General features: G+C 32.9%; 2 protein-coding genes across 2 annotated transcripts; one reads left to right on the forward strand and one right to left on the reverse strand.

Moving 5' to 3' along the window:
* Window positions 1–5543: 5543 nt before the first annotated feature.
* Window positions 5544–6571, reverse strand: LOC130815507 (uncharacterized). Its single transcript, XM_057681997.1, has 3 exons — window positions 6373–6571; window positions 5971–6273; window positions 5544–5908 (listed from the first exon to the last, which is right to left on the reverse strand). Exons 1-3 carry the CDS (start codon window positions 6569–6571, stop codon window positions 5544–5546), a joined length of 867 nt encoding a protein of 288 aa, XP_057537980.1.
* Window positions 6572–8310: 1739 nt separating this feature from the next.
* On the forward strand, window positions 8311–8942 carry LOC130814874 (uncharacterized). The gene has a single exon (XM_057681108.1). The coding sequence runs from the start codon at window positions 8367–8369 to the stop codon at window positions 8706–8708; it is 342 nt and encodes a 113-aa protein (XP_057537091.1). The 5' UTR covers window positions 8311–8366; the 3' UTR covers window positions 8709–8942.
* Window positions 8943–16404: the final 7462 nt, after the last annotated feature.

Here is a 16404-nt window from a genome sequence, read left to right on the forward strand (position 1 = left end):
AACCGTCCGGAACCGGAACCGAAACTGGAACCGGTCGCGACAGGTTCCAAATGGAACCGGAACGAAACCGGCCCAACCCGGACCATGGCCATGCCTATATCCATCACATACCTATTTCCATTAACTCATGGCCAACAAAATTCTTATAACCATATCTGTCCACCTAAATACAGAGGTAGATCTAAGATTAAAAAAATTTAAATTCAAGGCTTATATGAATATTCCTATGTTTTTTTTTAATTATTAAATAACTAAATCAAAGTCAGAGTTCTATAGATGTTCTCTAATAAGTTTAAGGGAAAACTATCAAAATAAATTAACATTTGCTCGATCTGCAAAAATTAAATTTGCTTATCGTTTATTTTTAAATAAAGTTATCTATTATGTATAATTGCTGAAAATAAGCACAACACTTGTATTTAATCCTAATTTTTGACATATAACGAAGTTTTAATATTAAAGATGATTATATAAACAATAGGTTTTTTTTAACAACTATAAATAATAGATGGCTTTATTTGAAAATAAATAATATGTAGGTTTATTTTCAATAAATCAAATAAATGTTGATCGATTTACTATTTACAATTTACCCCAAATTTAAGGACAAATGAAATATTTATTATAATGCATAAACAAATAGGTTTTACTACCATTTTAGTCAAACATATATTGGATTCTATAAATTACAATGAATTCCAAATATCAAATATCAAAATGCAATAAGTATTATCCATTATACATCAAACATCATAGTTTCTCAAAGGCATCATGTAGTTGTAGCTTCACAATTCACAGAATGCAACAAATTAAAAGATAGAAGATAGTGGTAATTAAAACATACAATTTATTTATAAATCCAATCAAATTTAAATTTAAAAAACAAAAACGATTTATAAGTTTATAAATAAAATTATTCTCAAACTAAGTTTCAATTTATAATTATTTACACGAAGTGAAAAATGTTTTTGAATAAAAGCGATTAAATCAAAATTATAAAACACTTTCAATAAATAATTAAAAGATCATTGAAGTATAGTTATAAAAAATAAATAAATAACAAAAAAACAAACAAATTGAGGTTGAAGGCGATCACGACTGTAATAATGGCGAGTTATCGAAGAAGATAATATAATATCAAGGAAAATTATCAAAAAATATTAGAGGACTAACGATAGCATAAGTTAATTACTATGCATAATATGTTGGTTTAATTCCTTGTAGTTACAAATAACCAAATTCTTTATATTTTTCATTTTGGTTTTATAGGGTTGTATATACAATCCCTTGTTCTTAACTAGGTCCACTAATGTCTGTGTATATATTTAAATCCATCTCTACTCAGGTATAGTCAATTGGATAAATTCATCATGGATATACCCATTTTATATTCGTCTCACATATATTCACTCTAAGTTCACGCTATATGCTTCATAAAATTGTAAATTTTTACATATTTGATCGTGTTTCTAAATTTTATTTTAAACATACAATGTAATAAAAGAAAATTAATATCGTAAATTTATTTATAGTTTTTAATAAAAAAACACAAAGCGATATAATCAAAGTAATATCTTGTAGATATAGGGCAGACAAATATGAGGTAGTTGAGTAGATATGGGTTGAGACTGCTGGATATGGGGCAAATAAGATCTCATACCCACCACATACCCACTCCCTATGGCGGGTAGAACTTTTCATACTCATATTCACTCATTAACCACTAAATTCATATCCATACCCACCCGAACTGGATTATGCGGTGCAAAACCCGTAAAATTAGACCCATTTGCTATCCTTAATAAGGATGTGAATTAAACACGTGTGCATTATGGCCAAAATAAAAATGTAACAAATAATAGCCTATGTTCTCTATTATTGTTCTCATAAGGAATATTCTTAGGAATTAAAAAAAAATGAATGTTTTAGTTGGTAGATATAATTTTATTGCATAATAAAGTTAATGGAATAAAAATGGGGACCATGAGCATAAAAAATATTAAAATAATTAGTGCATTTGAAGAACAAAATTATTAACAAAATATTTAAATAAAATTAGTGAAAAATATGTAGGGACCAAAAACAATATATAAATGTTAAAATGAAATTAGGAGAAAAATATATAAAACGACCTAAAATAGCAAATAAAAACATCAATGATAACAAAGAGAGTATATTGAATTAACAAACAAAAAAGAAATACTTCCTCAGCCTTTTAATTTTACTTGCACCATGTTCTTTATTTACTTTGTAATTTTCTATTACTTATACTTCCTCTGTTCCACTATACTAGTACATTTGACTTGTTATGTAATCCAATGTGTTAATTTGATCATATATATATTGAACTATACACATATAAAAATTATAAAAACTTAATATTATGAAAATATGCGATTAGACGATTCCAACAAGTTCCTACATGCCTATATTTTTTTAACACATTAGCCGCAATATATAAAATAAGCTTGAACGACGAATAGTATCCAAAATTGTTATGTAATGAGTATTTCAGAATGGAAGAAGTACCAATTTTCTTTATAGAAAAAAAATAAAAATCTCTACTTTATTTGTGTGAACAATCATTAAACTTTTAAATAAGGATAACAATGACACTTTCACTGCTATCAAACAAAATTAAAACTTCATTCATTCATTGAAATTGTTATTACAACAATTATTCACGAAAATTAAGAAAAATAAAATATTTTAGATGGTGAATATATTATGTTATTGAATAATAAATTTGATGGAGTAAAAGTGATGACCATAAATATTTTAAAAATATTAAAATAAATTTAATGAAAAAAATTTATGATGATTATAATTGTTAAAAAATGTTTTTGTAAAGTTAGTGGGAAAACGTGGAAATCATAAGCACTATAAAAATTGTGAAATAAAGTTAATGTAAAATATATGAGGAGGGTAAGAGGTTTCGAGGAAGACATAAGAGAACGTGAACAAATAAAAAATGACTTGCACGGCCTACATTTCTCTGAGAACCTGACTAGAGATAAGGGTAGTTAAAAATGTCTTATCCGTGTCTTAAACTACTGATTCCTATTCGCTTATTAGTTGGTATTCTTACTTTTGCCTTTGTCTTTTACAAATCATTCGCTTACTCGTTTTTTACTTAGTTATTTTTATTTATTATATGTTTTTATTTAATTTTATTTTTATTAAGGGTCAAACTTGTATAGTAAGATGTAAGCTTAGGATTCAATTTCACGCACTCCTCTTTGTTACAGGAGCTTATCATTCTGCGGATCAATCTCGAGTCGAGAGACTTTTTAACCGCATCCTTAACAATAGGTATAAATTGTACATTCTTTTCTTCCTTAAACCCTGATTATAATTTTTTATTAACGAAATACACTGATAATAATGATGATTTATAAACAATTTAAGTCTCTTAAATTTATAACAATCATTAATTAATTTTACCATCAATATTTCAACTGCCTCAATTTGTATACGTGTGAAGTTGTAGTAAATAACGGTGATTTGTAAAGTTAACAAGTTACTCTTATGTGGTAGGATTTAATTGGGTGAGACTTTTGTGATATATATATATATATATATATATATATATATATATATATATATATATATATATATATATATATATATATATATATATATATATATATATATATATATATATATATATATATATATATATATATATATATATATATATATATAAGAAAATCACATGTTGATAAAATTAGCTCAAATCGAGCTCTTCCAAAGTTAGCAAACAATCGGGGCATGGGGCCATACAAATTTTCTCATGACTAACACCCGTATCCTATCTAACAACCATATGGGCTACCATATTACCATATCGATGAACAAAGCTACATTTAAAGCCATCCAAAGAAGACAGGTGATCAAAAATGCAATCATAGACTAGATGAATTGGAGCAAAGCCATTGTCCTTGTTGGAGATGGCAGACATCACAGTAAAAGCATTGCCTTCTAAGTGTATCAAATTGAAACCCATGCATTTTGCTACTTCCAAGCCATAACATGCAGCTGAAGCCTCCGAGACATCTACGGCCCAATTGGCGTGTACTTGTCTAGTACCAGTTAGAAGAATACGACCTTGGTCATCTCTTAAAACAATGCCCAGCCCCCGTTTGCATCCAAACCCCACATGGGCATCACAATTGAGCTTGATCCAGCCATTATTAGGAGGCTGCCATGACGCAAATGTATGCACTCTCGGGCGAGGGACATCGTGAACTTTCTGTGCATATATCTTGTAATCACTCACAAGCTTGCTCATAGAAGATGTTAATTGTAGAAGATCGCAGTAGTTATTCTCCATGACAGTCTTATTTCGACCCATCCAACATGCTCAAAGAGAAGCACAAATAAGGGACATTTCATCCTTTGAAGAGTGGGCATGCAACCATAAGAATAGATTCTCAAAAGTATCCCGAGGGGCATCATTAAGTTAAGAACAAAAAGGGAAGCAAGCCAAACATCACGAGCATCGGCACATTCCAGCAGAGCATGACATAGGGATTCATCACCTTCGTTGCATCGAGTGCATATAGCAGATGGATGCATGTGTCTCCTAAAACGATCCGCATTAACCGGAATGAAGTCTTTACACGCACGCCAAAGAATAGATGAGATAGAGGGGGGGCACTTCAACAGACCTTAACTCCATGCAGGGACTTCCTAGTCATAGCTTGAGAAATCAAAGTAGAAAATGCATCCGCACACAAAAATAAAGAGATAGGGGGAAATGGGGTCTTTTTGCCTCAAACCTCGTGAAGGAACAACATTTCCAAAGACACCACCATTAAACTTGAAGGAGAAAGATACACTGGTAATGTAGCTCATAACTCTTCGAACCCAACTATCATGAAAATCGACTTTCAACATAATCCTCTCAAGAAAACCCCATTCAATCCTATCATAGGCTTTGCTCATATCCAATTTCAACACGAACGTGTTGTTTCTACCATTTGTCGATCTTTTCATGGCATGGATGGTTTCAAAAGCAAGTAAAGCATTATCAGTGATCAAGTGCCCCTGGATGAAAGCACTTTGATTAGGGGAGATGACCTTGTTTAATAAAGGCTTCAGTCTATTCGCAACAGTTTTTGAAATGAACTTATATATCATATTACAACAGCTTATAGGTCTATAGTCCTTAAGGGACTTCGGTTTATTGCACTTTGGAATAAGAGAGACACAGGTTTAGTTAATCCCCTTCAAATCAAATAATCCTCTCCACCATCTCTTAACAAGACACACAACATCATCACCCATAATGTCCCAGAACTTTTGATAAAATAAAGCATGAAAACCATCCGTACCTGGGGCCTTAATGGGGTGCATTTGTAACATAGCTGTGCTATCTCTTCTGTAGTAGGTTCGACATCAAGATTATCATTCATGTCATCAGTCATTATTGAGCCAACACCATCAACTGCTTCTTAAAAACCCGAGGGAGAGCTAGTGGCAAATAAACTCTCATAGTAAACCGTGATAAGACGCTCAATATCTGCTTTGCTAGTCTTCCACTAGCCGTTTTCGTCATTCAACCCTTTTATCAAGTTCCTTCGTCGTCTAGAGCTAGCCTTGTTATGGAAGTGTTTGGAGTTCTCATCACCATCTTTAAGCTCGTTAGCCCTAGACCACATATGCCAGTATGATTCCGCAAGCTTATGGAGTTCATCAAGCTCATTTAACAAGGACTTACAATTGTCGATCATGTTTGCGTCTGGAGGGCATCGTTGAGCAGCTCGTAACTTCTTTTTCGAAGCTTTGATTCTAGACTTAAGGACCCCAAAAGTCGATTCAACCCATGAAGACAACTTGCTAGCACAGTTTGCAATATAGAATTCAATATCAGCACCTAGACCTTCCTGCCAAGCATCAGAATCCACTTTTCGACAATCATCATTAAAGAGCCAAAGAGACTCGAACCTAAATAGTTTTGCGTCACACCCTTCCCCTCATGGTCTAGACATATGGAGCATAATGGGGCATGATCCAACCGGTAAATAGAAAAATGACGAATATCGTAAGAGTGGAAAATCTGTTGCCACCATGAGCAAGCCACAAAGCGATCCAACCTCTCCCTAATCATAGTAGCAGGAGAATTACCTCTGCTCCATGTAAAAGTACTCCCTCTGTAACCTAGGTCACGAAGACTACAATTATCAAGGCATCCTCTAAAAGCATCCGTGTCCTTTTCGTCCCTGGTCCCACCTCTTTCCTTCTCATGATGACCCAGAATCTCATTAAAATCTCCAAAAAATATTATTGGCTCGGTGAGTCTTTCATAAGTTTCCTGATTAACTCCCACGTTTTGTGCTTATTTGGTCTATCAGCCCATCCATAAAATGCCACACGCAAACCATGTTGCATCCACTCCTCCCGCTTCACTAATCTCCACCAGGATGTGCCTTGTTGAAAAAGAGATTAAATTAACAGATGCATTCCTCCACCATAAACCAATGCCACCAGATTGGCCTTCACTATTGACACACAGACCATCACTAAAGCCACATTTACCTCTAATCCCTTCAAATTTACATTTTTCCATCATCGACTCCATAACGAAAACAAAATCTGGTCGCTACCTCCAGCACCAACTGTGGAGAGCTTGAACTGTCAGGCGATTGTTGAGACCCTGACAGTTGCAACTAAATATTTTCATTTTTGTTCGCGGGGTTGGGAACAACCAACCTCCGCTACTGAATCATTGGGAAAACATTCGACATCAGTTCCCATACAAGACCGTTTCCACACGCACTCACTGTCTTCCATAATAACATCAGAGTCGTATGCTTTCCTTTTTCCAGACAATTCAAGTGGTGTAATTTGTGTGGGCCCAAAAACATTAATGGTCCCCCCAACATTCTTATCCTCCTTGTTGTGTTTTTTTAATTTTCACAAAATTTTTTGGTTGGGATTTATGACAATCAATCTGGAAAGGAGGGCATGACACAGCAGCAGTAGTGATGATCCCCCCTACTTTATTCGTATTCTCATGATTGTCAGAAACACTAACCTCAAGGGATGCTAATGATATAGCCGTAGGATCTGGTTCCCTCAATATTTTATCACCTTCATTAAAAGCATCTTCCTGAGCGCTAGCCACGAAATCGAATCTTCCCCATGTGCACTCTAAGATTCAGGATTACGGGCCTTCATTATCTGATTTTCAGCAGCTCTATCGTGCATAGTCTCTGTATTGCCCATAAAAACGTTCAAGGTTGTCGTTATTTTGGGCTTTACTAAAAACATACTCTTCTTTAATCATAGGGCATTTACTTCTTCATTATTCTTGATGAGGCCCTTCCGTGGAGAAGCTCTAATATTTAGTCCCCATCCATACCCAACTTCCTTCTCTTCATCAGAAACATGTGAACAATCCTTCTCAGTATGGCACATCAATCTACACATGAAGCAAAAGTGTGGAAGACGTTCATATTTGAACGGGATCTTTAGCGTATTGTTGTTCTTGAGACGAATCATTTGGAACCTCTTCAACGATGTTGTAACATCAAGCCAAATCCTAACCCTACGGAAAGGGTTAATATTAAGAAAAATCCTCTTCAATCTCCAAAACATCTCCCAACGCCTTGACAATGGTTCTCACCTTCTCATCTGATCTGTAACTAAAGGGTAGATTGTATAGTCAGATCTAGAAAGGCGAAAAATTCAACTCCATATCAGCGGGCTGTTTCTCTCTATCGATTTTGAGTTTTGTGATTTAATTTACCTTTTTTTATTTTTTTTCTTTATTATTATTTTTTTTTTTCATTTTATGATAATTTACAAATAACGGTTATTTATTAGGAAATATTAATTAGAAATTATTGATTCGTACCTATTAGTTGTAACTTGTAGTTAAATGCTACTCCCGAGTCCCGCCACACCAATATAATTGTCACATTTTCTTATTTGGCAAAACCATATCAATTGTCATATTTCTATTTTTATCAATCTTTTTTTTTACCTAAATATCCTTAGTTCACACAAGTAATTACGAATATACCTCCATATACCTTACTTACCCAACTACTCTCCACTACTTACCCTTCACTAATTACCCTTCACTACTTACCAAATTACCACTTTTTAATGGACCCTACACTCTTAATATCCGTGTCCAACCAAATGAAACATTTATATTGGTGTGGAAGGAGTATTAAAAAAGTCATTACAAACCTTAAAGTATTTAAATATAATTTTTCGTCGATTGCCACGTGTACGCGATCTTATCCTCACCCATATTTCCTCTTTTAAATACTACCTTTTCTCTCCCCTCTTTACTTAAATCTCACAAAAACACAAAATCAAAAACCCATCAACTCTCTCTCTTCCCCTCAACAATGTCGACCAATCTCCTCCCTACTCCTTCCCTCGTTATCCGTGACTCCGTCAACTCCGACAACATTCCCCGGAAAACCTCTGCCGGGAAATGGTGGACGCCGCTCTTCGGCTGGTCGTCTGATCCCGATTACATTGACTCTAGAGACGAAACACAGATCAAATCGGAAAATACTTCAGCGAAACCTAAATTTACTCCGGGAGTTTTCACGGAGGAAAAGGCGAAGCAATTGAGAATGATGACCAAAGAAACCACGTCGTTTCATGATGTCATGTATCACTCTGCGATTGCTTCTCGTCTTGCAACTGATTTTTCCGGAAAATCGAGCTCTGATGAGAAGTGACGGCTGTGTCCGCATTTTGTCTTGATTAGGTTTTAGTTTTTATGTAGTAATTAATGTGCTTTTATTTTGAGTTGATTATTTTGCAATTGCATCATGCATGAAAGTTCGTTTTAGTTAATTTTATGGTGATGTAATGAATGAACTTGGACAAAATTAGTTGGTTTGTCCAATTCTTCATCTGTAATTATACTAAGCTCATTTAATTATTAGATTTTAAATAATGCATCTTGTGTATATAGTTTTCTTTTCATAATTAATTTTGTGTATAACTTAATTATGTAAATAACTGAAATATATTATTCATATTCAAATTATTAAATTTTCCTGGCAAGTTAAGAGAATCTTTACTAAAAGAGGAGAATGAATTAATACTTCTTCAACTGTTTTTACAAGGCTGAAAAGGAAACTCTTAATCGTTATTTTAACTCATGATTCACATTATATTTGGTGTTTTAGGGATTTAAAAGAACAAAAATGGTGAATTCATTTTATTGTGTAAGTTTGTATTATTTGTTATAAAATTTTTAATGCATAAGTATAGTAATGATTGTTAAATTACTTCTATATAAGAGACCAATTGAAATTAATTTACTTTGAGATTAGTTTCAAATTATTCTTTATAATAATTAGTGTTATTTTGTATATCCCATGGTTTTGGTCATTTTGAATGAACTTAATAAATCAAAATTAATCCATACTGAATTTTTATAATCAAAATGAGGATAGATCTTCAGTTGAAAGCGTTGATCAAGTTATGTTTAACTTTTTTTTATTAAAAAGAGTAGTGGGGTTTTGGTGGAAAGCAATGATGAATGGAACGATGACGTTTTGGAAAAATGACAATTTGACACGGCAATTTGGGAGTGTTTATGAGAGTGACTGCCTGACTGGTTAAGGAGGGGTATAGACTATAAAGTGCAAATGCGTGATTCGTAGATGGATTGAATATTTAGATCGACGGTTTAGAATATTGGAAAGGAATGGTGCGAGATCTTGCGAATCTAGAGATGCGTGTAGCTGATTATTTGGACAAGTATTATTTTTTATGGAAAAATATATTGGAATCTGAGTAAGAGAGATAAGATAATATGGAATTTTGTTAATGAGAATCACATCAAGTTGTGAGAATATGCTTCTTTGCTATCAGCTAGTCTATTTTAAGCCCAGTTCATTAAAGATTAATATTTATTTACTATTCCCTCTAATTTAGAACTAATGTCCCATTTACTTCATACACTTTATCTAATGTACTTATTTAATTCTTAATATCTCTAATTATACATTATTAAAAAATATGGAAAATTAATATGAATAATTTTGCATTGAGACGAATCAAACAAAATCCCACATGACTATATTTTAACTTGTAGATTAATAATAAAATACAAATTAAAAGTAAAAGATGAATAGTGTCCAAAAAGCATTTTTTTTTGAGGAAAACCAATACTTTGGAAAAGAAAAATGAGTTTTTAAGTTAAATTTCATTAATTAGTAATCCCTCCTATTCATCCAATGTGTCCTATTTGACTTTCCACCTTTTTCCAACAATGGCAACAAAAATGTTTTTATTTATTTATTTATTTATTTATTTATTAATTTAAATAGATTTAATATATAATATTCTCTAAAGCTCCTCATTTGCGCAAATTGGTTGCATATTTGGTTGCATATTTGTTAATAGGGGTGTTTAAAATCGGATATCGGGTTTCCAGATACCCGGTTTTGTTTATTTCCTAAAACATGCGTTTTTTTCCTTATTTGTTTTAGAATTTTTTTTATATATAAAATTTAAATACTAATTCTCTAGAAATACTTAACTTAATTAGTCATAAAAGACAAATCATGGGGTAAGAGATATGGAGAGTTTAGAAATTAAAATACAACCATAAGTCAATTGAAATACAACCATAAAGTTACAAATCAAGCTATTAAAAAACTAAAAGCAAGTGATTAAAATTTAAAAGTTGAAACTTCAAGCTTTAGAAATACGAAGCAAATCTTGTGTGCAAATAAGAGCTTTTTTAACAGACTCAAAATTTTTAATTTTAATGTTCCGATTAATTATTCCGAATTTTCGATTCAAATTCCTAATCTTTTGGTTATCCATTTCAATCAATCTTTAATTTCTAAACCTTTAACCGATTTTGTAATTTCTTCCAAATGTTAAACTTTAAAAATATTATTTAGTTTAAAATATTTTTATATGCACTAAAATATTATTTTATTATTTTATAATATGAAAAGTAAATTCTTTTTATTATTACAATTTTATAAAACATTACGTTTTTAAAATCTTTCCTTAAACTAATATTACCACTTGTTATTTTAACCTTATAACTTTGATTAATTATTTTATACCTAAAAACTGAATCGTATTTTAATTATTAACTTTAAGTGTAGTTTTAAGAAAAATTTCTAAGTAAACTATCATAGTTTCATGATCAAAATTACCCATTATTTTAAAGTATATTCACTTGTACAAACTAGAACAAAAATTTGATGAACCAAAATTCTTTCTGTTTAACCCATGTTGTTCATTACTTACACAAGCTAGCCTTCTTTTACAATCCAATCTCTTATACACTTACTTACACACTCCAACTCTTACACATTCACTTACATACTCCAAATCATTTATACAAGTTAACCTTCTTCCATACTCCTAATATTCTTTTTCATACAAATTTATGAACTATAAATTGCCCAAAACCCATTATAAATACCCCTTTACCATGAGATCACTTCCACTTAGGCATGGCCACGGTCCGGGTTGGTCCGGTTCCGATCCGGTTTCATCCGGTTCCGGTTCCATTTGGAACCTGTCGCGAACGGTTCCGGTTCCGGGCGGTTCCAAACGGTTCCTTGGCGGTTCATGAGGCGGTTCCGGCGGTTCCAACTCACGGGACGGGCGGGTCGGACCATCGGTTCCATTTTTATTTTTTCTTTAAATATTTATATAATAAAAAAATATTATAATATTGCGGACGTACCTTTGATGATTACTTGATTATTAACGAAATTCATTGCATGTCAAGTTGTCATCGTTATTGAAATATTTACTAAAAAGAATAAAAAAAATTAATTAATAACAAATGAATCAATGATAATGTCGATAAAGATGATTAATAAAAAAAAGGGAGAAAATAGACTTGAACCTAGTACCCAAAGGAATACTAAGCTGCCTACGTATCTCGAAGGAATCAAAGCCCACATAGTTCTTTGTCATACCTTTTATTTATAGTTGTTGAATGTTGATTTATCGTTGTCGGATTGATCCTATTCGTCTTCGTCATCATCATGTGGTTGGTTAGATGCTTCCGCTGACTCTTCTCCTGACGATGATGCAGATGTATCCATCATCATCCATGGATCATCATCATCGTCTTGATCATCATCATTCCTTAGTCCTTGTGTTCGAATCTCCGCTTGATCCCAATCTTTCTTACAAACACATATTTGAATACTCTGTGGAGCAAGACGAGATCTCTTTTCGTCCAATACTCTTCTACCTACACTAAAAGCAGACTCCGACGCAATTGTTGACGCGGGAATTGCAAGGATATCCTTTGCAATTCTCGATAAAATGGGAAATTTTACAGATTTTTCTTTCCACCACTCTAAAATATTATAGCTACCTTGGTCTATTTCAAAGTGGTGTTTAAGATAACTATCTAGTTCTAAATATGAGGTCGAGGAAGAAGATGATCCTACAAAACTATCATCTTGACTCATTATATTAGCTATTACCGAATTATAGTAAGAGGGACGTGCCGAAACGCTAGCACGCCTAGACGTATCGCGTTTTGGGTTATATACACTAGCGTAATAATCATAGAGTTCTGCTAAATATTTTTTACATGTTCCTACATAATTATGTACATCAGTAGGTGGGCGATCTAACGATTGGTAGTAAAATCCTATTACTTTAGTAAGGACCTCAGTTTTAAAACATGGGTCCAAAATGGTTGCGATTCCATAAATATAAGGAAATTCGGTAAAATATGCCTTCCATTTTTCCATCATATCTGCAAGAATCGGCTTCAAATATGTGTTAGTATCATCATGCGTATATTTAAAGAGATGATAAAAAATAGTAATACACTCACTTATTACTAAGTGAACGTTCGGTTCATAAACATATGAAAAAATCTTAGTCGCGTGGTCATACGCTTCTAATATGTTATGTACACCTATAGCTAATTCCCAAGTGTCATCAGCTATGTAACTATCTGTACACTCACTATATAGTTGTGTTATAACTGGACGATAAGCAATCGCCTTTCTTAATAAATCGCTGGTTGAGCCCCAACGTGTAGGAGTATCTAATGACCAATACACTTTTTTAAGTTGATATTGGTCACATAATTGTTTATATCGTCTCTTTATCTTTCCAATCCTAAGCCACTTCACTATATCCCTAATTGGTTCTAATAAATCACTTAATTGTTTTATGCCAGCTTGGCAAGATAAGTTAACTATATGCGCACAACAACGTATGTGTAATAAGCTACCCCCAAGGATAAAACTAAATGCAGGTTCGTTATACAAAAGTTCTAGACATTTAATGTTCGCGGTTGCATTATCAGTTGAACAACAAAATATCTTATCTAATAAGTTCCATTCTCTACATATCTCTACTAATCTATATTTTATGTTTTCACCGGTATGTCTTTCTGGCATTGTCTCAAAAGCAATTATTCTTTTTTGAATAATCCAATTTTGATCTATCCAATGTGCTGTTACACACATATAAGATTCTAAATGTGGGGGAGCAGACCAAATGTCAGTTGTTATGCTAACCCTACCATTAAAAGATTTAAACATTTCAACTAATTCATAGCGCATTGATTCATATAATTTAATTGTGCGTCTTTTAAGAGTGCTCCTAGGGATTGCTCTATATTGTGGTTGCAAAGTTTTTCTAGCGTAACGCTCGTGTGCCCTACTTTCACCGTGGTTAAAAGGCAATTCATCACAAATTACATACCTAGAAAATTCATCAATCATATCATTACGATTATATCTAAAAGGCATACCTGTGCTGGGAATGTCCCACTGTGTCTGTCGGCTTCCAGTTCCACTTGTGGTCCCGCTGCCGCTTACTGCATGAGTTTCTTTTGTGATTTCATGCTTCTTTGCCAAATGTTTGTTAAAAGATCCCGTACCACCACCTAACACGTATTCACAAAACACAATAAATAAATTTTTATAAAATATGAATATATAATGTATGTATAAAAACCTTAAAAAGTATTTACCTCTGGCGAAATTGTATGAAACTAAGGGCTTTACTCCTTGACTTTCACAAATTTGACAAGTGCATAAGAAAATATCTGGATTCTCGGTTGGTTCTTTTGTGAAATACGACCACACATGTGAAACAGCTCTACCACTAGGAGGTGGCATTGCCGGAAAATGTTTTCTTACTGGTTCATCTTCATCTAAATAAATAATTTAAAATTATAAAACTATAATTAAATAAATAAATAATTTAAAATTTAATTAATTTGAAGAATAAAATTATAAAACTAACCGATAGTTTGGAAATTGACTCGTTTACCACGAGCTTGTCTTTGTTGTTGTTGTTCTCCTTGTTCTTCATGTGATCTTGTTGATGACTGTCGAGATATATGTATCCCAATAGGGGTCGTTGGTTCCTCTTCTTGTTCTTCTTCTTCATCAATTTGTATTTCTCTTTCCACTTCTTCTGCATAATTATGTAATTCTGGGTCGTACCCTTCTGGATAATTTGGTTCATAATTATAATTACTAATGGAAGGTGTTGTTGATACCGACGGAGTAGAAGTGGCCTTTCATTTGGAGGAGCTGGCACCTCCCAATGATTTTGCCACTTTAGTAACTTTTTTTGAGGCTTTTTTCAAAAATGAAGACATGATTGATAATATTGAAATAATAATAGAATTAAGAAATAAATAAATAATTAATAGACTAATTATGTAATTAACTAAATTAAGAAATAATTAAAAGACTAATTATGTAATTAAGAGAATAATTGCGTAATTAAAGAATTAAGTAGAGAGAGTAAGTAGAGAGAGTAGGAGAAGAGATGAGTTGTGAATGAAAATGATTGAAAGTGATGAGTATTTATAGGGAAAAATGCAACGGCTCTCTAACGGCTAGTTTTGGCGGTTCTGGTTCCATGGAACCGTTGAGCCAGTTCAACCGGACCGGTCCCGGTTCCGGTTCCATGGAACCGTTGAACCGGTTCACCCGGACCGGTTCCGGTTCCAAACCGCGGTTTTTTAGGTCCGGTTCATGAAGTATTTTTCCGGCGGTTTCACGGTTCCGCGGTTCGGAACCTGTCGCAAATGGTTCCGGTTCCGCATTCAGTTCCAAGCGGTTCGGGACCGGTTCGGTTCCGGGTAACCCGCCCCGTGGCCATGCCTACTTCCACCTCCATCATCAAATCTTACTAACATTCTTTCTTATATGTTCTTTTCATTAAAATCTTACTAACATAATACCTTTATTATTAGTTGAAGAAATTCAAGAAGATGGAAATTAGAACACTCTTTATTTAGTTTAAATCATTATTATTTGAGAGCATTATTGTAACATTTGACAAATTAATAATTAATAATTTATAGAATTGTAAAAACGTAAAATAAATATTAAGAATAAAAAATTTATTTGGGTCAAAGTTAGAAGAAAATAAAGAATAGACAACTGGGTCTTAGTGACTCTATGATTCAATTCATAGAACGGAGAAAATAAAAATAAAAATCAAAAATTAGATTTCAATATAACTATCACTATTCATCATCTTTCACATTTTGTTCCTAAACCCTAATTCAATCACGTTCACACCCTTTCCCTTGTTTTTGAAAAACTTCAATCAAGAATGGCACCACATTCTTCCTCAAGATTCTCTTCTTTTTCCCTATGTCAATTCAACCTCGCCATTTCTTTTGGTCCAGTACAACGACGCCATTTTTACCAGCTTCTTTCTTCTTCGTGTTTTTTGAATCTTGGGAGGTATAATGCATCCTTTTCGATTGATTTATGAAAAGCTTCGAAGAAATCCTCGGTTGAACGCACAACAACTCCTTTCGGTTAGTGTTTGAAGCAGCCAGGTACACATTCATGCCAATACTTATTAGTTTTTTCTTTTGTGATATTTTTAATCTTTTATTGATATATATCTTCCTTGTTTCATGATTTATTATTTCAACTAAAAATCTAATCACCCTCGATCATCATATTCATAGCTATCAATTGTCGTTACCTCCATCGTTCGTCATTCATCACCATAATTTAATCATCTCTATCATCATCAATTATCACTAGCATTTGGATTCGTCATTGCCATCAAGATTCAGATTCTTGAGTAAATTGATGCATCTACTAAGGGCTAAATAGTCTAAACCTATAATATCCTCATCCCAAATTCAAAACAAAAATGGCATTTTGAATCTTGCTGAACTTTTCGTTGCATCACCATGCTTGAAAATTTCATTCATCGTCACCAGTAACTTTCATTTAAATAATTACATTTGAATAATTATATGTGGGTTTAATGTAGATAAAAGGTTGTACTTTGGTGGGAAGATGCATTGGAGTTTCATCTTAGTTTGTTAATTTGTGATTCATTTTATGAAATCAGGTTGGTGGCTAACTTTATCAACCAAGTGATATTCACGACTGGTAATCGAGTGCATATGTCGAGGTCAGTAGT

The sequence above is a fragment of the Amaranthus tricolor genome, chromosome 6 (genome assembly GCF_026212465.1).
Source record: "Amaranthus tricolor cultivar Red isolate AtriRed21 chromosome 6, ASM2621246v1, whole genome shotgun sequence".
Taxonomy (NCBI): Eukaryota; Viridiplantae; Streptophyta; class Magnoliopsida; order Caryophyllales; family Amaranthaceae; genus Amaranthus; species Amaranthus tricolor.

Bases quoted from the DNA above. Each gene is read 5' to 3' on its own strand.
- LOC130815507 (XM_057681997.1), bottom strand. From the start codon at position 6,571: ATGGAAAAATGTAAATTTGAAGGGATTAGAGGTAAATGTGGCTTTAGT. The intron at 6,274-6,372 runs GCATTTTATGGA...TATTTTTTGGAG, and splicing joins TGCAACATGGTTTGCGTGTG to ATTTTAATGAGATTCTGGGT. The intron at 5,909-5,970 runs GTGTGACGCAAA...ATTGTCGAAAAG, and splicing joins TCTAGACCATGAGGGGAAGG to TGGATTCTGATGCTTGGCAG.
- LOC130814874 (XM_057681108.1), top strand. From the start codon at position 8,367: ATGTCGACCAATCTCCTCCCTACTCCTTCCCTCGTTATCCGTGACTCC.